The following is a 25,701-nucleotide window of genomic DNA, read 5'->3' on the forward strand; positions in this document are numbered from 1 at the left end:
TATCCGGACAAACCCGGTCCGCAAGTAGCGCTGACTCGTTCCACTCGTCGTCTTTAAGGGGGAGATAGTGTCATGAGATGGCAAGACTCGAACCCATGACCTTATGGTATATGGGTCGAGCTCTTAACCATCTCACCATCTATTGTAATTCATAGAATATTATTTTCATTTATGTTTTATTATAAGAAAGTAATGTATATTCCAGATTTCTCTGGAACATTCTAGAAGCTTCAGGATTATTCCTGAGAACACTATAAAAGAAGGCACTAAGCATTATGTTGAACCAAATTGGTTCAACACCAGTCTTAAGCCTCTTAGTCGATTTGTACTTATCTTTCATATAATATAAGAGCTGCTGTCATCATCCTATTTCTCTCTCTCTCTCCTCTTCTCACTTCCTCTCTCTCGGGAATCTTACGCAGTCCCGTCCTCTTAGTACTAATAGTACTACTCTTCTTAGTACTAATTCCATCTCTGTTTTAGTACTATAAGAGCTGCTGTCATCATCCTATTTCTCTCTCTCTCTCCTCTTCTCACTTCCTCTCTCTCGGGAATCTTACGCAGTCCCGTCCTCTTAGTACTAATAGTACTACTCTTCTTAGTACTAATTCCATCTCTGTTTTAGTACTATTCCTGACACAAGCTACCCTCCCTTCATTGATCTTTCAATCTTTTCAGTATTGATTGAGAATATTGATCCACTTACCCTTCCTCTTCCTTGACCATTACACTTGGTTGCTAAAAAACGAGCCTTAAAGCTCAATAATTAGGGTCTTTAATGTAGTTACGAGGCATAATCTAGGTTGTAGGCTCTTAATTTGTCATTATCATAATGGGTAAAGTGAAGTTCATTGCCAACTTTCAAATCGACTCTTGAATTTCTCATATTTCCATTCGGTTAAGTTCACACTTTGAATGCATGGGTGAAGTGCGCACTTGACCGAGCTGCACATTTATGGGTTTTTTGAAAATTTTTGGGGTTTTTTGAATTTTTTTAGGGTTTCTTGGAATTTTTTCCTTTTGTGCTCTACCATATGTTTATTGATTAGAAAAGTGATCGATTAATGTGATATAATTGACCTGAAATGTTTGTGGTTACAACATACTCTTGTTGGATATCACATTTTCCCGATTCCATTTTACCTTGCCTTTTTGCTAGCTAATCAACTTCCTTGGATATGATAAGATTTTTCCTTGCATTCTTTTCCTAGTGGCGGGAGGTTTGAGGAATCGTAGTACAGATGGAGATGGAGGAGACAGGAAAAGAGAGAGGAGGAGCAATGGAGAAAGCATAGGCTAGAACAGAAAGAAAGAAGGAGAAAATTAAGAATGAACGAAGGCAGTGGCGGTGGCAGTGGCTGGAGGAAAGATGGAGAGAAAGAAAGAAAATTAAGAAAGTGAGGGAGGGAGAGAAAGAAAGAAACAGAATTAAGAATAAATGAATACGGAAAAGGAAAAGGATAATTGGGTTAAGTAGGAAAGTTTATTTCTTTAACGAGAATCAAAATTACCGACTCACAGAAACACATACACACATACAACACGTAACACGCACACAGACGCTACGACTGGAGAGACCAATTCTGAAATTTGGTTCTTTTTTTCCTTGCATTTCTCGTTGTGCATTTCCAGGAGACCCCACCCACCATCACATAACAAATTTAAAATTTTTTTTTTTCTTGGTCAGAAATTCCTTTCTTTTATTGTTTTTGAATGTTTGGAACCATAGTTTTTATTTCTTTTGATGTAATTTCATCATGAACAATGTAATTTTTTTGATCTAGATTTTGACCTCTATAAAAAGCGCACTTAACCGAATGGTTACTGTACATATGCGTACAACTCAACAACATTTTAGGTCTCTTTTTCTTATTTGATTAGTATTCTACTAAGCAAAGGAAACATTTTTGTCAACTTGTTCAAGAGAACGAGATAATGGTGTTTTATTTAACTCTTGAAATATATACATTTATGTGTACACGAATGCGAGCAATAAAAGCATGCCTAGTGTAGATGCTAACAACGAGGACTCTAGCAATGCTACAATTTACACTACAATCCAGATAAGTTGTACAAGCACAACTATGTATACTCACCCAAAATGTTGACACAATTTCACGTTTTTCAACAGGACTAGATGTTGTGGTAACTTCATCGCAAGTCAATGTTGGCAGTACAAACCCTTTTTTGGGCAACCTAACCATCGAAGACAAATACTCGTATAATTTTGTCCAGGTTGGCTAGCTTGGTGCCACACATGCACAACATTTTGATGGTGGACCGAGGTGTCACAAGTGGGATGCAAGATGATGGTTTGCAAACTCAGTGTCAAGTGAACATGGATTTCTAGTGATACCTATTGGTGCGTGGGTGGATGCGGGTAAATTCTATACATACATACATCCATCCATCTATCCATATATATTCATACATATATACTATAGTCTATACTGGTATACATATATCGATCCATCCATCCATGCATACAAGACATATGTATAATACACAAGCATCTATACATACACACACTGTACGCATATACATTCATGCATGTACATATACACACATACACACATTAATGCATGCATAAACACATACACACGCCGCATACACACACATACATACGTACATACATACATACATACATACATACATACATACATACAATACATGCATGCACGGATACATATACATACATATACATATATAGATAGGGTTTTCGCACTCATTACATTTGAAAGTCTGATCGTGTTGTGAGTTGTGTTTCCCGCTCATTGCCGTTGCCTTTAAAATCCCCCACCCCCCCTCTCTCTGTGTCTGTCTGTCTGTCTTCAATCATTGTCATCCTCCATTGATCCTTTCTTCTACAGATCGATTTGCAGACTCAACGCATATACTCACATAATCGACGGATCCGACAGACCTAGAGAAGTAAGGATGGACAATATCCTCACTGTTCGTGATCCCAACTTCTCTAAGCAAGACGATCTCTTGTACAAACAGTGGTTCCAATACGCTGACCCCGGTAAGCTTACCCCCCTCCTTCTCTTTCCGTTTTATTTTCATCCGTTCTTTTGCTTGCGGGCGGTTTGCGGTAGATTTAAGACGCATTTTCATTAGGGGCCTACGTATCAGGGGTTTTCTCTCTGTTCACGGCAGTAGACGTACAGTTATCTCTGATCCGTCTTCTCTAATGATATTGATAAACTCGTGAATTGATTCGCTAAAAGATGCCTTTTTTTCTGCAAGAAATATGTACATTTTCATAATCTGTTTGATATTCCAATGTGCACATCGATTGAGGTTTGATCGGATCCGTCCAATCATATGCTTTTGATCAACTCCTGACATTAATGGCTGAACCATGTCTTACATGGTCGTTTTATATGCTAGAAATATGATCCTTAATTTATTTGATCGCATTTTCACCGTTTCAAAATGCGCATAGATTGTTTTCCAGCAGAGCTTTCTTCCACATGTTTCATCCGTGAAAAAATCTTCATTTTCGTTTTCATCTCAGTTTCCCTTCCAAATTCTCTTTTTGTGTTCAAATTTCTAGTTAAATCTTTCTTTTTTCGATGCAATGACATATTTCTTTTAAAATGTAGTAATCTGCTTGATCTCTTTTCTATCTTTCTGAATATGTGCAGATGGTGATGGTAGAGTCAGCGGAGCTGATGCGGTAGATTTCTTTTCTCATTCGAAATTGTCCAAGGACGATCTTAAGCAAGTAAGGATTTAAATCACCCAATTTATGCTCATGGATTGTTCATGCGCGTGTTTGTTTGTATATGTGTAACTCTCTTTATCTTCCTGTAATATTCGTTTTGAAGTAGTTATTAACTGTGGAGAGCTTCCAATTTCGTTGTTAATTGGGAAGACAGATGCCTGTGTTCGCCGCTGATGCGAAGTTTCTTTTTACATAGGTATGGTCAGTTGCAGATTGTAAACGTCAAGGATATCTTGGTTACCATGAATTTGTTACAGCTATGCAGGTTATGATTTAATCTCATCAAATACAAACATACACACTTACATATATGTACACATACATTTTTGATGAATCTTATGAGTTTCCTCTCTTGATTGATTGTTATCATTTTCATTTTGTCTTTCCAACTATTTTCTTCGTTATTTATCAGGTTATTTCTCTCATCCAGACTGGAAATAGTTTATCGGCTGATACATTGTTGAATTCAGGTAAAAAGAGGAAAGCTTGAAAGGAAGGAATGTGGAATTTAAATTATGTAATGCTTCAGTAGCTTTCGTTTTATAATCCTTGTTTTTATCTCTCACAGAAGCTGAGAACATAAGCCCCCCTATGATGGAAGGGTTGGACGAGCTGCTAGCTGTATGGTTATAAACAAATTGAATGTGGTTTCATTAACAAACAAATCATACACAATTGTTTATGCTTACCATTCTAGTTAACGCTGTGTGTTTTGTTATTTCAGGCTAGACAGAATTCGAAGATGTTAGATGTGGATACAAAGCGTATGTAAAATACTTGTTTCTCCCATACCATTTTCAATTTAGGGAACTTTCGTCTAATAAGAGACAATTTTGGAATTATGCAGTAAATGTTCCTCCTCCAGAACTTCCGACACTGTTTTCAAGGCTATTTTCACAAAAGTCAGTGAAAAAGGTGGGGTTTCTTGCGCAATTTTGATACATTGGGAAACACTTATATGCATGTTGACATACATAGACGCATAAGTGCTGTAACTCGTTAATTTGTGCAGATTGAACCATCCCATGTTACATCCATTTTTGACGGACTGAAGAAGTTGTATATGGAGAAACTACGACCTCTTGAAGTTGCTTATCAATTCAATGATTTTGCACTGCCCCTCTTGGTGATAACTATAACCCATTTGAACTTAACTTGTGTATCACAGTTTCTGTTTCTTTTATTCAAGCAGTTGTTTCTTATATATAGGGTTTCTGTGTTGGCTTGATTTTTTGTAGACTGACAGTGATTTTGATGCGAAGCCAATGGTCACACTTCTTGGCCAGTACTCTACTGGGAAAACTACTTTCATCAAGCATTTATTAAGAACGGATTATCCAGGTTTGTTGTTTCCCATATCCAGAAGCCAATACTATTCTCAAATAGAAAAGTAAAAGCTAAAATTTCTGGTTGTCATTGATAAAGGAGCTCATATTGGACCAGAGCCTACTACCGACCGATTTATTGTTGTTATGGTAATAATAAGTTTAAGCTTTAGGTTTGTTTGACCATTATCATGATGTTTTGTTCCGCTTCTTTTATAATTTCATGTGGTTTTTGTTTATTTTTATCAATGAAGGGAGGTCCCGATGGTCGGACAATACCTGGAAATACTATAGCTGTACAAACAAACATGCCCTATACTGGGCTTACGCGATTTGGAGCTGCTTTTCTCTCCAAGTTTGAATGCTCACAGTTGAATAATCCGGTATACTTCATTTATCTTCCTTACTAAATCTAAATGTAAGAGTTGTATGGAGCGCTCATCTACTTCTTGTTGTAGCTATTGGAGCATATATCGTTTGTGGATACCCCTGGAGTCTTATCTGGAGAGAAGCAAAGGACTCACAGGAGTTATGATTTCACCGGTGTCACTGAATGGTTTGCGGCCAAGAGTGATCTTATTTTACTACTGTTTGATCCTCACAAGCTGGATATCAGCGATGAATTCAAACGTGTGATTTCTTCACTCCGGGGACATGAAGACAAAATAAGAGTCGTTCTGAATAAGGCTGATCAAGTAAGCACACAACAGGTAAAAGAACTCACCTATATAATTTTGATCATTATTTAGGCTTTTTGATGTTCATGGTTTGATAATCCACTTCTCTATCAGCTGATGAGAGTGTATGGAGCTCTTATGTGGTCTCTGGGTAAAGTCTTGAACACTCCAGAGGTGGTTCGAGTCTATGTTGGGTATGCCTTCAGTAAAATAACCCATTGCTGCTGTCTTTCATTCAATGTAATTAACCTACCAAATTTCATTGTGATCCAACTACCAGATCCTTTAATGATAAACCAATAAATGAGAGTTCAGGAAGCACCATTGCGAAGGACCTTCTTGAGCCAGAGCAAGCTAGCTTGCTTGCAGATTTGAAGGACATACCGAGAAAATCATGTGATCGGAAGGTAGAGTCTCTCTCTAAATATCGTTAATGTTCCATTACTTAAAAGATTTCTCTATTTACTTCTATTTATGTTCTCATAATCTTCCTGAATATGAAAGATAAATGAGTTTGTGAAACGAGCTCGGGCTGCAAAGATCCATGCCTATCTCATTGGCCATTTGAAAAAGGAGATGCCAGCTATGATGGGCAAGATCAAGGCACAACAACGTTTGATTGAAAGCTTGGAGGAGGAGTTCACCAAGGTTATTTAATCAGCCAATGGCTTCCTTTCTTCTTCTTAAAGTCTCACAACCAATCAATGGGTTTGGGGTTTATTTGCAAAGATATTTTTTGGTGCAATGATAATATTTGAAATTCTAAGGCCTTACTCTTTTGGTAATAGGTACAAAAGGAATACCATCTTCCTGTTGGAGACTTCCCTAATGTGGATCATTTCAGAGAGATATTGTCAACATACAACATAGACAAATTTGAAAAGCTGAAACCCAAGATGATCCAAACTGTAGATGACATGCTCAGTAATGATCTGCCTGAGTTAATCAGGAAGTTCCGTAATCCTTATGAAGAGTAACAACAGATAGTTGGTCGTGCTCTCGCTTGGTCACTAGCTGATGTGACGCATTTGTGAGCCACTGTAAAGGGATAGTGAATGAATGGATTTCCAGTTGTATTTGATGCTTATGGTTTTTCTCTTAAGCAAGTGAAATTAAAGTGTTGGCTTATAATTGTCGTCTGAATGACTGGTTCTTGAGTCTTCTATATGTTTGTGGTAGTGTGTATATGTGGATTCATGGGGTGATAACTGAAAATTTAAAGTCGAATTTTCGTTAGTGTCATGTTTTTCTCCATTTTAACGTTTTCTCTTTTAGTGACATTGTGTCGACCCGGTTTGATTGTGCTATGGAATGTCAAGCTGCCTGCTTTTAGTGTAATACTACGCATGCTTGGTGTTAGAAAGTAAGCTGAGGATTCTGACATATTTTTAAGTACTGAGATTAAGCTTCTAGATGTAGACCTTATACCTGTCACCAATTTCCATATCTTTGCAAGTAAACGATGTGTTATTTTGTTTGGGGTTTCCTTCAAGTATGTGTCTCCATCTGTTCCTCTTCTTGTTGTTGGAACCTTACGTTTCTAGTTATAATCAAGTCCATGTGGTTTTGTCTCCTCGTTCACTTCCAACTTTTTGATAAACTAAAGTTCTAGACTAAGGTTGTTTTGGTCTCTGTTATCATGTAACAAGTTATGCTTTCTTGAAACGAGTTATACTTCCTCATTCATAGGTTAGGTTATATGTCTAGTACTTACGGAGAATCTTGTTAGCAAATTTTAGCTAGGTGGCAAGCATGAATGATATTCAGCCATCCAAGTTAAAAATAGGAGTGCTATTTTATATATAAGATATTGGTGTTAGTTAAAGCATTGTAGTTCAATGCTGGTGTTTGCAATAATTTGTAGTCATTCTTGTCTCTACTAAAATCCATTTCCTTTTTGTTTCTTGATCTAATACCATTTTTCATTTTGGTCCTTTAGAGATGATTCCACAAATCCTTTAGCATGTTCATGACTCCCTTCGTATTTGCTCCTCAAGTTGAAGTGGTACATAATGAAATCTCTTGATCAATTTGCTTTTCCACGGAAGTATTCAAGTATACACTTGGAAAAAAGGGTCAAGAATAGACATGAGTTGGTTATAGAGTGTCATAATAGTAACAAATCCTATTGAATTTAGGAGAGCATATGGTTACTTGAAGTTTCAACCTCTTAATAGTTATATCAAGGAAAATGGGGATTGAACAAGGTAGAACCTATTATGGCTCGTCCCTAAATGCTCTTGATTAGTTCTCGAAAGGCATCAGGTCTCAAAAGGCTTGAGCCCCCCAAAAAGATCCATTCCTCGATTTAAGGTTTGTTGATTGTTCTTAGAGAGGACCAACAAGAACATGCAATTGGTCAAGACTCTACTATGGATGTATGTCAATGAGTATGGTTCAATGTTTGCCATGTTCGTAGAGAGAGATAAGGAGCCTTGACCGAATGCTGAAAAGTCCAAAGAAAATACAAGATGGATGGCAAATATGTTTCTCATTGCTTGTTCATTTTGCTCTCTGCAGAATGTCGAGGTTGAGGCAACTCAAAGTGGGTGTGTGCAAGCAATTCCAAGGCCCCGGAAAGCTAGGGTTTAGGGTTTAAGATTCAAACGGGCAGACACATATGTGACCGAAGCTTACGGAATGAATGGACACCTTAAGGAAGCATTCTTAGAGTCCCTCATTATCTCCGACGCAATTGTGAAGGAACTTACCTGAAGAGTGTGCCATAGGCCCATAGATTCCCTTGGGTCATTCACACTTGGACTTAACATCTTCCACCCTTCCTTCCTTCTTCTTCTTCTTCTTCTTCTTCCTGACAGGCGATCCATGTATATGTCGATTCTCTGGGCTTAATTCCCCGAATGGCTGGATGTGCGTGCTGCTCCAGAGGAGGAGCTCCGTCTTCAGACGCGACCTTCCCATCCCACCCACGTGGCCTGCTACCGCCGTATGCAGGAAAGGAAATGATGAGCTCTCCGTCCCCCACATCACACAAGAGACACAGAAAGAGGAAGAGGAAGAGGAAGAGGGAGAGGGAGAGGGAGAGAGAGAAATAAAATCTGGCCTTGGTAATTCAGGTATGCCAATGTTCATTGTTCCCCATCCTTCCATTGAGGAAATCACAGATATTATTTGCTCCTGCAGAAGAGGGAAGAGAAATAGGCTATATACTACTATTATGAGTCTTCACGCCTACCTGTCCAGAATTGGCTTGTGCACACATAGATCAGTGGGAAATGACTTGGTCTCCTTATTGCTGGAGGTTGGGAATGTGGATGAGGCTCAACGCCTTTTCGACAAGTTGGTCTACGGGAACTCGTCTTCGTGGAATTCTCTTATCACAGTCTACTCCAATTGTGGAGAGTTAAGCCGTGCCTTCAACCTCTTCCAAAAAGTACAATGTGATGGAACTATTGACGTTACTCCTACAACTTTTGTGGCCTTGCTAAAGGCTTGTGCTAAAGCACAAGACTTAATCAAAGGCATGGAAGTACATACCAGTGTTTCGAGCAGTCAATTGCCTGAAACTGATGTTTTTGTTGGCAGTATGATTGTTGACATGTATGCCAAATGTGGTGCACTTCACTTAGCACAAAAAGCATTCAACAACATTCAAGGTAGAGATGTGGTCTCATGGACAGCATTGATAGGAGGGTATGTTAATCATGGGAAGAGTGAGAAAGCATTACAATGCTTTGAAGATATGCAAAGTGAGGGTATTTTCCCAAATGAAGTTACATTCACTTGTGCATTGAAAGCTTGTGTAGATGAACGAGACTTAGGAAAAGGCATAGAAATGCATGGTCAGATAGAGAAACAGGGATTTTCAGAAACACACCTTATCATTGGCAATACCTTGTTGAACATGTATGCGAAACTTGACTTGTTATGTGAGGCTCAGAAAGTGTTTGACAAACTTCCAAATCATGATGTAATCACATGGACAACCCTGCTTTCAGCATATGTTGCACATGGGCATGGTGAGGAGGCATTGAAATGCCTTGAAGAAATGAGACATCAGAACATACTGCCAAATGCTATTACGTACATTTGGATCGTGAAAGCTTGTGCCAGCATAGGAACCATTGAAGAAAGCCAGAAAATTCATGCCAATATTGAAAAACACGGCTTAGGAAATGACAACCTCGTTGGCAACACCTTGATTGATATGTATGCAAAATTTGGCTTTCTTCAAACAGCAGAAACTATGTTTGAAAAACTTGAAAAACGAGGTGTTGTGTCTTGGACCACACTAATTGCAGGATATACTGAACATAGTCAATACGAAAATGCAATGAAATGTTTTCAACAAATGTTAATTGAGGGCATCTTGCCAGATGCTGTTGCGTTAGGTTTCTATTTGAAAGCCTGTGGCAACGTTGGAGCTGCAAACAAATGTGAAGCTCTGCATGCTTGGATTGAAGCCATGAGTTTTTCAAAAGAAAGTCATTTTATTTTCAGCACTTTGATTGAGATATATTGCAACCTGGGCATGATTGTTAAGGCACAAGGTGTTCTGGATAAGCTTGAGATTCGAGATGAAATCAGTTTAACCCCATTAATGACAGGATACCTGGAACATGGATATTGTGAAGAGGCATTCACATATTTTAAGCAGATACAACTTGAGGGAGCCACTCTTGATAGTTCCTTATATGTATGTGGCTTAAAAGCTTGTGGTAGTTTAAAAGCCAGAGACAAAGGTGAAGAAATACATGCCGAAATTGAAAAGAAAGGATGGCTAGAGCTTAAACATGTTGGCAATGCATTGGTTGATATGTATGTCAAATGTGGCTCAGTTGTCATAGCTCGACAAGTCTTTGACAGGCTGAGAATTAAAGACGTAGTTTCATGGAGTACACTAATTTCAGGATATGTTGAGGATGGATGCCATCAAGAAGCATTGAGATATTTTGAACTAATGCAAGAACAAAGTGTATTTCCAAATGCAATCACTTTTGTTTCTGCTGTAAAATCTTGTGGAATTGGACGGAATATGGATCAGGGTTGTGAAATACATTCCCAGATTGAGAAAATGGGCTTGCGAGAAACAGACCTTGTGGTTGGGACTGTGCTTGTTGATATGTATGCTAAATTTGGTTGGCTTTGTGAAGCACATCAAGTATTCGAGGAATTGACAAATGCAGATACCGTTTCATGGACAGCCCTTATTATGGGATATATTGAACATGGAGACAGTGAGAAAGCACTGATGTGTTTGCAGCAGATGCAACAAATAGGCATCCCTTTTAGTTCTGTTACGTTAATTTGTGGCTTGAAAGCTTGTGGAATTTTAAAAATTAAAGGAAAGGGCTTGGAGATACATGCTGAGATTAAAAGGAGAGGCTTGTTGGAAAAGGATGCTCTGATTGGAAACACTATGGTTGATATGTATGCTAAATGTGGCTGTCTTCCCAAAGCATGTCAAGTTTTTGATGAACTCTTGGTTCAAGAAGTTACTACATGGAATTGCCTAATTATGGGATATATTGACCATGATTGTAACCAAGAAGCACTGAAATGTTATGAGCAAATGCAAACCAAATGTGTTATCCCAAATACTGTTACATTTATCTGTTGCTTGAAAGCTTGTGGAAGATTAGGTGCATTAAGCAAAGGCTTACAAGTGCATGCTGTTATAGAAAAATGTGGGTTACTCAAGGCAGATATTATTATTGGTAACACATTGATAGATATGTATGTTAAATGTACTTCACTCATGAAATCAGAAGATGTCTTTCATAGGCTGCCATTTCGAGATGTTGTTACATGGAATGTACTAATGAAAGTCTATATTGAACATGGTCTTTGTGAGGAAGCGTTGAAGTGTCTCAAACTAATGGAACTTGAAGGTGTACACCCAGATTCTGTAACATATGTTTACAGCTTAAAAGCTTGTGGCAGCACTGCAGATGTACATAATGCACAAAAGTTACATGCAGAGATCAATAAAAATATATTGACTGAAAATTATGCTTCTGTTGGAAGTGCTTTGGTGGATATATATGCAAAATTTGGCTCACTCTCAGAACTGCAGCAAGTAGTTCATGAGCTTCCGCTTCAGAACATTGCCATGTGGAACTCGTTGATATTCAGATATGCTGAACATGGGTATTTTGAGCAAGCACTTCAGTGCTCTCAGCAGATGCAGCTGCAAGGTGTTCTACCAAATGCTATTACACTTTCCTACAGCTTGAAAGCTTGTGGCAGCATCAGGGCCATAAATAAAGGCAGGGAAATTCATAGTGAAATTGAAAGGAAGGGTTTATTGCAGACTGATCTTGTTCTTGGAAATGGTTTGGTTGACATGTATGCCAAATGTGGCTCACTTAGTATGGCACATCAAGTGTTTGATTTACTTCCAGTTAGAGATGTAATCTCATGGACTGCATTGATGGCAGGATATGCCGAGCATGGATATATCAACGTGGCATTTGAATGCTTTGAACATATGCAACTGGAAGGTGTGTCCCCTAATTTTATCACTTTTCTTTCAAGTCTCAAAGCCTCTAGTACTGTAGGAGTTGAAGCCAAAAGTTTAGAAATGCACACTGATATGGAGAAGATGGGCCTTTTAGAAGAAAGCCTCGTTGGCAATATTCTTGTTAGTATGTATGTCAAAAGTGGCTACCTTGCTATTGCACAGGAAACGTTTCGAAAGCTTGCAATCAAGGATGTTGTGTCATGGACTGCGCTTATAACAGGATTGGCTGAGCAAGGGAAGGGTGAGGAGGCTCTCCAATGTTTTGAGCAGATGCATGTTAAAGGATTTCTACCAAATACTGGCACATTGCTTGGCATATTGAAAGCTTGTGGCATTGTAGGAGATTCCAACATGTGCCATGAAATACATGCTGAGATTGAAAGAATGGGGTTATTGAAAAAGGATATTGTTGTTGGAACTGCAGTGATTGATATGTATGCCAAACGTGGATTGCTTAACAAAGCACAGCAGGTGTTCAACAAACTTCCAGTCAGAGATGTTATCTCATGGAATGCATTAATTGGAGGATATGCTGAACATGGGTATGGTGAGAAGGCACTAGAATTGTTTGAAGAAATGCAACACAAAGGTGTATCCCCAAGCCCGGTGACATTTGTTTGCTGCTTGAAGGCTTGTGGTAGTATTGGTGCCAAACACAAAGGGCAAGAAATACATGCTGATATTGAAAGGAAAGGTTTGTTGGAAAACGACCTTTTCATTGGCAACATTCTGGTGGACATGTATGGTCGATGTGGCCTGCTTTCTGTAGCACAACAGGTGTCAGACAAGCTCTTGGTTCGAGATGTAATTACATGGAATTCACTTCTTACAGGATATGCTCAACTTGGTGCAATTGAGGACGTCTTTTACACGTTCAACCAAATGGTTAGAGCAGGTATAAGGCCTGATTGTGTTAGTTTTCTTATTGTTCTTAGTGCATGCAGTCGCACTGGTTTTGGTTTCTTTGAGAAATTTGGGAGCATGTACATGGAGAGCATGAGCAGAGATTTTGGCATCACAGCCACTCCACAGCTCCACAATGCCATGGTTAGTCTGCATTGCCGTGCAGGCCAGTTAGATATGGCTGTGTCGATGCTTGCCAAAATGCCCTTCTCTCCTGATGTGGTAGCCTTGCATGCTGTGTTGGATTCTTGCAGAAGTTGTGGAAATGCAGAAGTTGGTAAACAAGCCTTCGAACAAGTGAAACGCTTCCAAGAAGGTTGCCAGAGTACTTGGCTACTTTCAGACTAAGTGGCAAGGCAATAACATTAACATACATTGTGTGTCTTCATTGACTCAGGAAAACAGGATACACATACTTTTGAACATGTGGATCATTTCTGAAAGAGATGATAAGAGCCTGGCTGTTGTCTTTAGCAGTTGTGGTACGAATGCAATAATTTGGCCGACAGATTTTTGTTTGCAGTCATCATGTGAGATTTAACTCTGATGCCACCAGTAACATAAACACTAGGCTCTTAATGTGAGAGTGAAAAGTAGCCTACATTATCCTTTTGTATCTATGATAAAAATCCATTATTTATATCATGACGATCACCTACACGCTCATTATTCTATGTAGGGGTTATCTTGCACATGCCCATTGAGGGGTTATGTTTAACATTATAAGTTATGGTTGGAGTTACAAGTTGCATTTTTCTATTATTTCAAAATGACCTATAACATTGAACGATTGTTGATATATAATTCGAAGGGCTGTAACTTAGCATTTGGAAAGACCAAGGTTAGCAGCATGAGCAATGAAAATTCTCAAAGCATCCTTCAAAGCGTGTGCACACACACACAAACTAGATTCTTTAAAGTATAATTAAGTTTTGGGAATGTGAATTTTGAGTCATTCATGAAATCATGATGTTTTAATATCTTTATAATATGTAATCTTTTCTATCCCACATATGAAAGCTGACTTCCAACTCTTTATCCAGAAATGATGGAAATCATTTGCACCACATGAAGTTATGTATACTCAAATGCGAGCTGGTTACTTAGTTGAATACGAGAAGCAACCTTTCAACTTTTATCTTACTATGGTCCCACTCTTCCTTGGTAAACTCTTTGGCAGGAGAAAACGGAACGTGCGTAGAAAGTGAGTAGGCCCAATGAAACATTACTTGGCATTGGCACTTCAGAAATGAAATCGAAAAAATAGTCTATCTTGCATTCTGTCCACCGGCACCTCCTCAGGAACGTATACATTCATTAGCATTTATTTTTTTGACCACCGTTAAGAGACAGGCATTCCAAGGCGTAGTGCCAAGTGCTACTAATGAGAAGAACCGGCGAATATATGTACATTGTATATAAGTGTTATCGCAACCACGAAGAAAGTCAGCGGAAGAGCAGCAGCAACAGCAGAGAAGAGGTTTTATTTCCTTCAAAGACACGACGTTTTTATGAGATGAACTCTTCAGGTATCCCTCGAAGTACAGGAACCAGCGACTTAATAAACACAGGGTACGCGTGAAGTAGTAACTCTTACGACTCTCTAGTTTTTTTTGGGTCCGGATTGATCGGTCGTTGCTTTCTTTCCTTTGCGCAGAAGCTCCAAATGCACCCATTTCGGCCATAAACAAGCGGGCAAAGCATTATACGTCAACAATATATTTTCTCACATTAAAAAAGAGCAGCTAATTGATGATGATAGTGGTGGTGGTCTCCCTGTAGCGCACTGTCGTGATCGAACGAGGCTTTTGAATCTCATAAAAATATGCGGCAAAGAAAAGGACATCTGGAATGCGCGAAGGATACATGCTGATGCCATTCAGAAAAACTTGATTGTGAAGGATGCTTATATTGCCACTGCCTTTATTTCTACATATGCCAAATGTGGCGCATTAGACGAGGCACGAAAAGTGTTTGAGAAGATTCCTATGCCTAGTGTTGTGCCTTGGAGCGCCCTAATTTCTGGATATGCCCAAAACCAGCTCAGTCATGAAGCTTTGAATTGCTTCCGGCTGATGCAGATTGCGGGAGTCTCTCCAGATGCAATAACCTATGTCAGCATTTTGAAAGCTTGTGGCAATGTGGGATCTCTAGAGATTGGGGAAGGTATATATGCCACGGTCAGACAGAAAGGGCTATTGGATAAAGATGTTGTGCTTGGTACGTCATTGGTCGACATGTATTCCAAATGTGGTGCACTAGATAAAGCACGAGAAGTGTTTGAGGAGCTTCCGGAGAGGAATATTGTGTCTTGGAGTGCTTTAATCTCTGGATATGCCCGAAATGGGCTTGGTCATGAAGCATTGAAATGCTTTGGGCGGATGCAAAAGGAGGGAATCCATCCAGATTCAGTAACTTATGCTTGTGTTTTGAAAGCCTGTAGCATCGTGGGCTCTCTGGAGGTTGGAGAAGTTATAGATGGAGAGGTTAGAAAGCAGGGTTTATTAAAAAAAGATTTTAAACTCGGGACTGCATTGGTGAACATGTATTCCAAGTGTGGAGCACCAGAGAAAGCACAGGAAGTATTTGAACTGCTTTCATTGCGTAATGTTGTTACTTGGAGTACCCTAATTGCCGGATATGCGCAAAATGGGCTTGGTCATAAGGCATTGAAGTGCTTCATGCAAATGAAACATGCAGCAGTCAGTCCAAATGTGGTAACTTATGTGTCCGTCTTGAAAGCTTGTGGCATTGTGGGGTCTCTGGAGCTTGGGAAAGAGATAGATGCAGAGGTCAGAAAGCAAGGTTTATTACAGAAAGATGTGTTGCTTGGGAATGCGTTGGTGGACATGTATTCCAAGTGTGGTGCAGTTGAGAGAGCACAAAAAGTGTTTGAGCAGCTTCCAGAACGGAACGTTGTGACGTGGAATGTCCTAATTTCTGGATATGCCCACAATGGACTTGGCCATGAAGCGTTGAAATACTTCAGACAAATGAAAGATGTAGGAATCTGTCCAGATGAGGTAACTTATGTTTGCATTTTGAAAGCTTGCAGTATTTTGAAGTCTTTAGAAATTGGAGAAGATATAGTAGCTGAAATTAGACAAAAAGGATTTTTGCAAAAAGACCCCATGCTTCACAATGCATTGGTGGACATGTATTCCAAATGTGGTGCTCTTAAGAAGGCACAAGAAATTTTTGAAAAGCTTCAAGAACGGAATGTTGTATCCTGGAGTACCCTGATTGCAGGATATGCGGAAACTGGGCTGGGTCATGAAGCTTTGAAATGTTTCAAACAGATGAAAAATGAGGGTGTCTGTCCGAATGCTGTAACTTATGTTGCCACTCTTAAAGCTTGTGGCATCGTGGGGTCTCTAGATATCGGGAAAGATATAGACACCAAGGTCAGGAAGCAAGGTTTACTGGAGAAAGATGTCATGCTGGGCACTGCGTTGGTGGATATGTACTCCAAATGTGGTGCAGTGGATAAAGCACGTGAAAGTTTTGATCAGCTTCCTGAGCAGAATGTCATGACTTGGAGCACCATGATTTCTGGGTATGTGCAAAATGGACTTGGGGATGAAGCATTGACATGCTTCAAAGAAATGAAAAATGGAGGAGTCTGTCCAAATGTCGTAACCTATCTCTGTGTTTTGCAAGCTTGTGGTATTTTTGGGTCTCTAGATGTTGGGGAAGCTATAGCTGCCGAGATTAAAAATAGAGAACTATTACATAAAGACATCATGCTTGGCAATGCATTGGTGGACATGTATTCCAAGTGTGGGGCATTGGAGAAAGCGCGAGAAGTGTTTGAACAGCTTCCAGAATGGAATGTTGTGTCCTGGACTGCCCTGATAACTGGATATTGTCAGTTGGGTCAAGTTAATGTGGTTTTGGATCTGTATAGCAAAATGGGGGCAGCAGATGTTGTGCCGAATTCAGTTACCTTTACTGTTTTGCTGAATGCATGTTGTCATGCAGGTTTGGTGAAAGAGGGAGAAAAGCTGCTTGATGAAATGCGTGTTTATTGTCTCACTCCAACCCTAGAACACTACACATGTATGATTGATCTGTTTGGCCGTGCCGGGCAGTTTGACAAGGTGAATGCATTGCTTGATAACGTTCCCCATTCTGGCCATCTTCCACTGCTGCGAAGCATTTTGGCTGCATGTAGAAAATGGAGGAATGTGAAGCTTGGGAAATGGGTGTTTGAACAAGTATTACAGTCGGATGAGAAAAATGCTGCTGCATATGTCAGCATGGCCAATATATATGCATCAGCTGGAATACAGATGGAGGTAGGTAGGATCCAGGATTTGAGAGTGGTGAATAAGGCAAGGTGATTGGTGGTGGTGGTGGTGGATTGATGCCAATGGGAATATGCACCCATTTGTTGTGGCCGGTCAGAGCCATCCTTGAACTTACATGTTGGTATGCCTACATTTATATTCAAACCTGGAAGATTTGCATCAGAACTTATGACAGCAAAGCTGCTCACAGGGATATCCGAAGGCATTTGTGATTGCTGGATATTGCATGTGGCCGGATTAACTTACATGTTGGTATGCCTATATAGGCTATAAAGAACAAATGGATTTGTGATGAATGTCTTTTTCTCCTACCTCTCTTTTCTCTATGACAGAAACCTAGGATTCAGATGAAACATGCAACCCATTTTTGAGGATCAAAGATGTATTTGTGACAATTACAATCGATGCAAATTTGTGCGTAGCATGACATAGTCCCATTGCATTTCCAAAGCTTGCTCCATATTAATCTAGCTTGCACAAACATGATGCAAATTTGTGTGTAGCACGACATAGTCCCATTGCCCCTTATTAATCTAGCTAATAAGACCACCTTGAGCAATGATTTACACAAACACTTGGTACATTGTCCATAATATGCCATCATCGTACCAAACAAGATGCAAATGTGTATATTATACCCTCTATTCTATTCAATTGTAATTGTGGCAGACTTCTAATGCTAGACATGAAGGGAATTTATGCATAAATAAAAATAACATTAAAGTGATGGAACTTGCTTGAACAAATGCTTCAGTAATCTCATGTTGTGTAACTATGATATAAGGGATATCTTATGCCATTGATTTACAAATATGTTGTGTTGATTGTTGTAATGTGCTTAGCACCAACATAAAACAATGAGATCAGTATTGCCAAGCTTTGCAAGCTACCCCACCCTACACGACAACTTGTCTTTGTCCAAGTAGGGTTTGTAAGTGGCATGTTTTGGTACCCCCTACTTCTCAGAAGAGTTAGGAACTAGTTTAGGGTGGGAGATACCATTAATCTTGCCTAATCATTTAGTCGCCCAAGCCATCTATGTGACGAAAGTCCTTGTGTTTCATTACCAGAACAAGTGTCATTTCCAATTTTGGTACGTCTTAAGGTTGTTCTTTTTTCTTTGTACATCCTCTTTTGTAATGAGGGATTCAATCTCTTCAAGTTGGTGATAGTCAATTTTTTCCTTGACCTTGATGTCACGGCTCCCCACCAATGATTCTTGTTGGAGTCTATCTAGGTTGTTGAAATAATTTTCCAATAGGTTTCATGCAATCATACACTCAACGACTTAGCACCAAACATGCCTTGGAACACAAGCTTCAATCCTTGGTAGTAAAAGAGAAGCCTTCAACATCTTGGAATAGAGCATGATCCTTTGTAGTTGGAGAAAGGATAATCTATTAAGGTTAAAGCATATGATGGTTTAAGGTTGTAGCCATGGTAATTGTAAGTATAATGAATTGTTTGTTGTGTGACCTTTTTGTCTAGTAGCTAGCGAGAGAGATTTTATGTTGTGAGTGTGGGAGTGTCACGACATGCTATAACATCAACGCCCATCACAATAGTACAAAATACTTCATAATAGAGACAATCTTGTAACCTATAATTATACATTTATAATATAGCATAATAATAGCATTGGGGAAGTATATTGTGATATTGCATCATAATTAGGAAAATTAGGGAATCAGATGTTATCTTTGTATCTCCAATACAACTTTTGTACCTCTTTCTTGTGATTTTATAATACCAAGGTGTATCTTTAATTTTACAAAAAATTAGAAAAATTAGAAGGAACAGGAAACCTATAATAGAACTCTATAACATATATTTCATTTATATGCATGGCTTTAAACTTCTTCAAAGTTAACTTTTCAAGTGATTCTTACCAAGATTCATTATTGTTGAAGTTGTTTTAGAGTTCGAACTATTTCTCGAACGAATGAGTTCCAAGGATCATGTTATCTCCTTATCACATAACAAAGATTTCAAAGATCCAAGCCTTGATGGGTTAAACATTCTGTAAGAAACATTCAACAATCCTTCTATGATTGTCTGAGGCGACTTGTCATTGCACTGCACAACTTTTAAAAGATGTTCCATCCACTCTATCACCACAATTTGAGGTTTCCCGTATGGAATAATACAAGCAAGCCTTCGTTGTCACTGCAGGTTTGGAGGGCCACCCACTCGACATAGCTTCAAGTGTACATGGAGGGGGGGGGGGGGGGGGTTTGTATGAGAGACAATCGGTTCCAGTGAGCAGTCAGAGATGGCTCTCGGTGCACTATTGGTATGATGAGGCAAATGTTGCGGGTGCTTTTGTCAAGGCACGAGGCGTGAGCGAGAAGACATAACAAACCTCTCTGGGAGCCCAAGGATAGTTTTTTTTTGTCCAAAGCATGTACTGTCCTTCTCTCATTTGATTTATGTAAGAAAGAACAGAGTTTCCTTCTCTCATTTGATTTATGTAAGAAAAAACAGAGTTTCCTTCTCTCATTTGATTTATGAAAGAAAAAACAGAGTATATATGAAAACAGAGTGTATCGCCCATCTACATATACATACATATACATACATACATACATACATACATATACATATACATACACTGCTTCCATAGATCGTCGCCTTGCCCGATCCCCTCTGAGCAACCCAGAACGCCCAACACCATAACCATGGAGGTGGACACGACCGCTGCCAAGAATTTGGTCAAGCCCCCTTCAACAGAAGAAGAGCTAGCTCCCATTCCTGATCGAGTAAGTGCGATTCCATTTTCCCTTCTTCATCATCTTCTTGTCCTTTTAGTGTCTCTCATGCATGATCTGTCCATTTAAACCTAACTCTTGCGCAGCGAGATTGTTGGAGAAATGATTGTCGAATCTGCTAATATCACCACATCTGTCTTAAACCTGTTACCTTGAGCTTATGATTAAGACCATTTCAATACTTCGGAGGCATGTTTCTTTTCCAAAAGTTACCATACACCTTATTGCTGAGACCATGGCAAGATGCTCATACATGTTCAGGCTTCAAATTCATATAGCTTCACATAACCCCCTCGCACATGTTCAAAACTTCGAACTTGACATCATATTGCTTCAGTAGTTCCTCAAAGTCGTGTGAAATGTAGCCAATAGGCTAGGGCCTAAACTTATGGATGAGTTCATTGCAATATGGTCGACCTTAAAATTTCTGTGTCATGTCTAAACTTCACATTGATATAACTTTCTTCTTTCCAACTTCACATTCATACAACTTTTTTCTTTCCAAAAGTCTGCTAAATAGGCTGGTTATCATGACCATTGTAAGATTTCTGAATGCCACCAAATCTGCTTCAGTGCTTTCTTAAGGTCATGTAAAAAGTTGGTCTTCGTAATAGCTGTAGGCTTTGTTTCCTCAGACTTATGACAGAGATCATTGTAGTGATGCTACCAATGGTGCTCATAACATGTTCAATGTTCACACGTTAATCATGTAAGAAGGTGATGTTTCTCAGGTTCAAGTTGGAGGCTCCCCTATTTATAAGACTGAGAGGAAGCTTGGCAAGGGGGGTTTTGGGCAAGTTTATTTGGGGCGAAAAATTGGTGGAGGTACAGACAGGACAGGCCCTATGGCAACGGAGGTAAAATGCATATTGTGGTCTATTAAAGTATTATAATGTTCGAATGTCTTTTGTTTGCAGGTAGAAATCTGACCAGGGCCTGGAAATGGAGTTTAGGTCACAGTTCGACTACTTATTGTGAATTGTGTATGTTGCAGGTTGCATTAAAATTTGAGCATAAAAATAGTAAAGGCTGTAACCATGGTCCGCCACATGAGTGGCAGGTCTATATGTAAGTATATAAACAAGATAAGACTTTTGCATTTCAGAGCTTCATGTAAACTGATTCTTATTTGCTATGTTCGTGCTGGACCACAGGAATCTAGGTCCTACCCATGGCGTTCCTAACATGCATTTTAAAGGGAGGCAAGGGGATTACTATGTGATGGTATATATTCATCATTCTACACAGATGTATTTGATTTTATCTAGTTACAAATTTTGAATTTCCATTAGTCTCTATAGGTCATGGATATACTAGGGCCCAGTTTATGGGATGTGTGGAACAACTCTGGACAAGGGTAAATATGTTCACATGTCAGTTAGTTTTATGATAATAGCTTTTGTATACTCTGTGAATCTTGACTTTTCTTACAGGATGTCAACAGAGATGGTCGCTTGCTTCACTGTGGAAGCCATATCGATATTAGAGAAAATACATGCTAAGGGGTATACGTTATGTTAAATTTTGCTTGGTTTCGTGAAACTGTATGCTTAAAATAAAAAATCTGTCTGTTTCATATAGGTTAGTAAATAAATGACAATAATTTATGGTTATATCTGGAAAGTTTACATTGCAAATTTCTGCATATTTAATCACTGTTGGTATATCAACACAGAAGCTCTAATAAAAAATGTGCTCTTTAGATATGTACATGGAGATGTCAAACCTGAAAATTTTCTGCTTGGCCAACCTGGAACAGTTGATGATCATAAACTTTTTTTGATTGATCTTGGTCTAGGTTAGTATTTACTGTTTTTACTCTTCAACCTTCTGTTGCTTATCCTGACAAATCTTTCTCGCAGCAACAAGGTGGAGAGATGGAACCAATGGCCAGCATGTTAAATATGACCAAAAACCTGATGTCTTCAGGTATGGGGATCATTTGTTTATTTGCAAAGTGCATTTGATAATGTTGTTAATGATTTTTTTCCGTGGCCACAGAGGTACTTTACGATATGCTAGTGTGCATGCTCATCTTGGTCGAACAGGGAGTCGGCGAGATGATCTTGAGTCTTTGGCATATACTCTTATCTTTTTGCTCAGAGGTCGCTTGCCTTGGCAAGGATACCAAGTACGAACAGGATGAGGACTTCTACTGTTTATTCTAATTAAAAGTTTCATAATAACAGTACTCATGAGCTATTTCTTGCTGCAGGGTGACAATAAAAGTTTTCTTGTGTGCAAGAAAAAAATGGGAACATCACCCGAAACACTCTGCTGTTTCTTTCCTCCTGCTTTCTGGCTCTTTCTTGAAACTGTAGCAAATCTGAAGTTTGATGAAGAGCCCAATTATGGGAAGCTGATTTCTCTTTTTGATGGCTTATTGGGACCAAATCCAGCACAGAGACCTATAAATACAGATGGCGCGCAAAGGGTATGCAATGTTCAGTCTTAATGTTTATTTGTTTATAGCTGTTCAGAATTTTGTAGTTTATAGATAAATACGTTAAGTGTAAGACTGATGCTATGCTAGAGCTCTTTTTTGGAATTAGGTTGGTCAGAAGAGAACGAGGTTAACTAGTGAAGAGGATGAAGATAATCAGCCCAGGAAGAAAGTACGGCTTGGAATGCCCGCCACGCAATGGATAACTGTTTATAGTGCTCGTCTGCCAATGAAGCAAAGGTACACTGGCTATTAAAAAGTAAATTAGGATGACCTGTCTTATGAATGCAGAAATGGTGGGGTATAGACTTCAGAAAGGTGAACTATGCATATGCAGGTATCACTATAATGTTGCTGATAATAGATTGGCACAACATGTAGAGAAAGGGATTGAAGATGGCTTGTATATTAGTAGTATTGCTTCCTCAAACAACCTGTGGGCATTGATCATGGATGCTGGTACAGGCTTCACTGATCAAGCATATGAACTATCACCCATTTTCCTGCATAAGGTTGTCATCTCCAAAATCCTTCAGTGTAGTATTTTGCCATTCTGTGGGATCTGATAACAGATGAGAGAATATGAAGCAATTTTAATGTATTTACAGGAATGGATCATCGAGCAATGGGAGCGGAATTACTACATAAGTGCTATTGCGGGTGCCAGTAATGGGAGCTCTTTGGTAGTCATGTCAAAAGGTCAGGCATCAGGCAATTGTTTCATCACCGAACATGTCCTTCATCTTACGCCTTTGTTTTCTTCTCCAGGAACACAGTACACTCAGCAGTCTTACAAATTTAGTGATTCGTTCCCTTTTAAATGGATAAGCAAGAAGTGGAAGGAGGGATTTTATGTAACCTCGATGGCCACTGCTGGGAGTCGTTGGGGTGTGGTTATGTCCCGAAATGCTGGATATTCTAACCAAGTAAGCTTCTTGGAATTCCTTCAACCAGTCTTTCCTACGTTAAAGTGCTGTTAAGTTTATTCTTGCCCAGAATTAATGCTTATCAAATACATAGGTAGTAGAGCTGGATTTTTTATATCCAAGTGAAGGCATCCACCGCAGATGGGACTACGGATATCGCATAACAGCCACTGCTGCGACATTGGATCAGGCTGCATTCATTTTTAGTGTGCCAAAAAAGAAACCTGTAGATGAAACCCAAGAAACACTTCGCACATCAGCCTTTCCTAGCGGACATATAAAGGTTGCTTATTTACTCCATCTCCTATTCAGCATTCTCACATCCTGTCAGAAGTAAATTTGCATATCCTTTTATTTTTCCAGGAGAAGTGGTCCAAAAACCTGTACATAGCCGTTGTAAGTTATGGACGCACTGTTTCATAGGAGCATGATGACTGTGTTTGCTAGCAAACTTCTCAATCAGAGGTTAGTGGCTTGAGGCATCCGTTTTTCTATAGGTGATGCTGTACTAGAAGGGGAAGTTCTCCACTGTATTCAATATATTCATTCATATATTGGGAACAACAGTTCATAAAACCATCTCAAGGTGTGATGCTGGTTTATGAAATTACATTGTCCAAACTCCATAGATAAAGCTTTCTTGACTTAGGAGCACAAAGCTGGAGTGGTGGGCCAGAACTTCATCTCCAGGTTGCTGCTCAATGTGAGTTCTTTTGCTGTGAAACGTGAGTTTGCTTGTATTATATATGGGTGGATGTGTCCATGCCTTCAGAAAAGGATGTTGCTGATTTTTTCCACTCTGCAGATATCTGAACTTTATTTGTATCTGCCTCTGGACAAAGGATATTATACCTTTTGCCCATTTTATTGGCAATCTATAGAATGTATGATGTAGCTAATGTAGTCTCTCATATATATCAGGCTAAACCTCTCAAAGGTATATTCATCGGTGTCTTTCCTCTACTCACTCACTTTCTGTGTCATTTTCATTGAGTGTGGACATCTTGTGAAATGGAATGAAATACAATGTTCTCTATTCTAATAGCATCCCCAAGTATAAATGTGCATACATCCTCCATAAGGGTAGATATCTTGTAAACTATTCAGACAACAATAAGTGCTTTATTCCTAGTGAGAAAGAAACATTCTGGAAGCACCAACAAAGAATACCTCATTACCCAGAAAGAATGAACCTTATTTCTATAACCCAAAACCCTAAACTGAGTACCTTCAAGACAAAGTGAATAAGCTTTTATTTGAAACCTTTGACATATAGGAGGATGCAAAGGTTTTCTAGGTGAAGGGTGTGCATAGAGCTTTAAAACCAAATACATTACCTATGAAGGATGTAAACATGTCTAGGTTCACCACATAAAATTCGTGCACCAAATCTGATGAATTTCCTTCCTGATGGGTTTCTAGAAAGAGTCTTGTTTTTCAATTTTTTTGAAACGGCATCTACTTGGAATCCAAATATATTAAATAGACGAACTAGGGCTTTTTCTTGCATTAAATCATCAACGCTAATAATTGATCTCAAACAAGTTTAAAATTCGCCTCTAGCCAAAATATCAATTGATATAAAAGTGTGGTAAGGCTTCTACTTAGGTGGATACAAAATTTCAATATCCTATCCATCCCACTTTCAACTAGCAACTCGGAAACTTAATTTGCAAGTATTCCTTGTTTCCATTAACTTTGGCACTATTTTAGAAGTAGAACCTTTGCGTTGAACTCAATGATATGCACACATAGATTCCACATGATTTTTACAACATAATTCTCATAGCATCGGGCCCCATATATGGTCTTACAATCAATTTTCTTGTACCAAGTGAATCACTTGTTTTCAAGCTAGAGACACATAAGGGAGTATATGTTGGGGTAATCTCGTCATTAGAGATCCAAATTCCACAAAAAGGTTAGAATAAGTGGGTTCTTGCATGGAAGAACCACCTTTTGATTTATCTGTCATCAAGGATTGAGCCACTAGAAACCAATCAATATAGGATGAAGGAAGAAAGAAAGAGAAATAAGAGAACGGAATCACCTCTCTCTTCGAGAGGACGGAATTACCGAGTGAATTGCACAAACTCACATATAGATTAGTATAAAGACCCTATCTCTTCTTTCCA

At 39.0% G+C, this 25,701-nt stretch overlaps 4 protein-coding genes across 6 annotated transcripts; all 4 read left to right on the forward strand.

Annotated features, from left to right (window-relative positions):
• Positions 1–2,892: 2,892 nt before the first annotated feature.
• LOC147867773 (EH domain-containing protein 1-like) lies at positions 2,893–6,871 on the forward strand. The gene is made up of 16 exons (XM_087315584.1): positions 2,893–3,025; positions 3,651–3,730; positions 3,927–3,995; positions 4,143–4,200; positions 4,299–4,351; positions 4,455–4,494; positions 4,578–4,645; positions 4,743–4,856; positions 4,969–5,071; positions 5,156–5,205; positions 5,310–5,438; positions 5,514–5,765; positions 5,847–5,926; positions 6,013–6,139; positions 6,237–6,380; positions 6,521–6,871. The coding sequence occupies exons 1-16, from the start codon at positions 2,938–2,940 to the stop codon at positions 6,707–6,709; spliced, it is 1,644 nt and encodes a 547-aa protein (XP_087171710.1). The 5' UTR covers positions 2,893–2,937; the 3' UTR covers positions 6,710–6,871.
• Positions 6,872–8,525: 1,654 nt separating this feature from the next.
• LOC147867774 (pentatricopeptide repeat-containing protein At2g39620-like) lies at positions 8,526–13,662 on the forward strand. Its single transcript, XM_087315585.1, has 2 exons — positions 8,526–8,809; positions 8,877–13,662. The coding sequence occupies exon 2, from the start codon at positions 8,911–8,913 to the stop codon at positions 13,465–13,467; it is 4,557 nt and encodes a 1,518-aa protein (XP_087171711.1). The 5' UTR covers positions 8,526–8,809; positions 8,877–8,910; the 3' UTR covers positions 13,468–13,662.
• Positions 13,663–14,581: 919 nt separating this feature from the next.
• Positions 14,582–17,574, forward strand: LOC147867775 (pentatricopeptide repeat-containing protein At4g39530-like). The gene is made up of 2 exons (XM_087315586.1): positions 14,582–14,691; positions 14,777–17,574. The coding sequence occupies exons 1-2, from the start codon at positions 14,636–14,638 to the stop codon at positions 17,460–17,462; spliced, it is 2,742 nt and encodes a 913-aa protein (XP_087171712.1). The 5' UTR covers positions 14,582–14,635; the 3' UTR covers positions 17,463–17,574.
• Positions 17,575–20,033: 2,459 nt separating this feature from the next.
• Positions 20,034–24,502, forward strand: LOC147867776 (casein kinase 1-like protein HD16). 3 transcript variants are annotated; one of them, XM_087315588.1, is made up of 16 exons: positions 20,035–20,188; positions 20,929–21,054; positions 21,192–21,265; positions 21,352–21,421; positions 21,499–21,554; positions 21,631–21,702; positions 21,901–21,995; positions 22,060–22,126; positions 22,199–22,328; positions 22,413–22,631; positions 22,750–22,880; positions 22,978–23,152; positions 23,249–23,339; positions 23,409–23,566; positions 23,661–23,849; positions 23,930–24,502. In XM_087315588.1, the coding sequence occupies exons 1-16, from the start codon at positions 20,108–20,110 to the stop codon at positions 23,987–23,989; spliced, it is 1,794 nt and encodes a 597-aa protein (XP_087171714.1). In that variant the 5' UTR covers positions 20,035–20,107; the 3' UTR covers positions 23,990–24,502. The 3 variants fall into 3 exon arrangements, with proteins under 3 accessions (XP_087171713.1, XP_087171714.1, XP_087171715.1); XM_087315587.1 differs by having other exon boundaries at positions 20,034–20,188; positions 23,249–23,566; XM_087315589.1 differs by lacking the exons at positions 20,035–20,188; positions 20,929–21,054 and having other exon boundaries at positions 21,205–21,265; positions 21,490–21,554; positions 23,249–23,566.
• The last annotated feature ends 1,199 nt before the right edge of the window (positions 24,503–25,701 follow it).

This window comes from Azolla caroliniana, unplaced genomic scaffold (genome assembly GCF_043228905.1).
Source record: "Azolla caroliniana isolate FFs.n. ecotype wild unplaced genomic scaffold, voAzoCaro1.0.p SCAF_2, whole genome shotgun sequence".
Taxonomy (NCBI): Eukaryota; Viridiplantae; Streptophyta; class Polypodiopsida; order Salviniales; family Salviniaceae; genus Azolla; species Azolla caroliniana.

What these genes read in the sequence shown, in the direction of transcription:
- LOC147867773 (XM_087315584.1), top strand. Translation starts at nt 2,938, where the DNA reads ATGGACAATATCCTCACTGTTCGTGATCCCAACTTCTCTAAGCAAGAC. An exon ending in ACCGATTTATTGTTGTTATG is followed by an intron (nt 5,206 to 5,309) that starts GTAATAATAAGT and finishes TTATCAATGAAG; the next exon opens with GGAGGTCCCGATGGTCGGAC. An exon ending in GCTCACAGTTGAATAATCCG is followed by an intron (nt 5,439 to 5,513) that starts GTATACTTCATT and finishes TTCTTGTTGTAG; the next exon opens with CTATTGGAGCATATATCGTT.
- LOC147867774 (XM_087315585.1), top strand. Translation starts at nt 8,911, where the DNA reads ATGAGTCTTCACGCCTACCTGTCCAGAATTGGCTTGTGCACACATAGA.
- LOC147867775 (XM_087315586.1), top strand. Translation starts at nt 14,636, where the DNA reads ATGAACTCTTCAGGTATCCCTCGAAGTACAGGAACCAGCGACTTAATA. An exon ending in AGCGACTTAATAAACACAGG is followed by an intron (nt 14,692 to 14,776) that starts GTACGCGTGAAG and finishes TCCTTTGCGCAG; the next exon opens with AAGCTCCAAATGCACCCATT.
- LOC147867776 (XM_087315587.1), top strand. Translation starts at nt 20,108, where the DNA reads ATGGAGGTGGACACGACCGCTGCCAAGAATTTGGTCAAGCCCCCTTCA. An exon ending in TAGCTCCCATTCCTGATCGA is followed by an intron (nt 20,189 to 20,928) that starts GTAAGTGCGATT and finishes GATGTTTCTCAG; the next exon opens with GTTCAAGTTGGAGGCTCCCC. An exon ending in ATACAGATGGCGCGCAAAGG is followed by an intron (nt 22,632 to 22,749) that starts GTATGCAATGTT and finishes TTTTGGAATTAG; the next exon opens with GTTGGTCAGAAGAGAACGAG.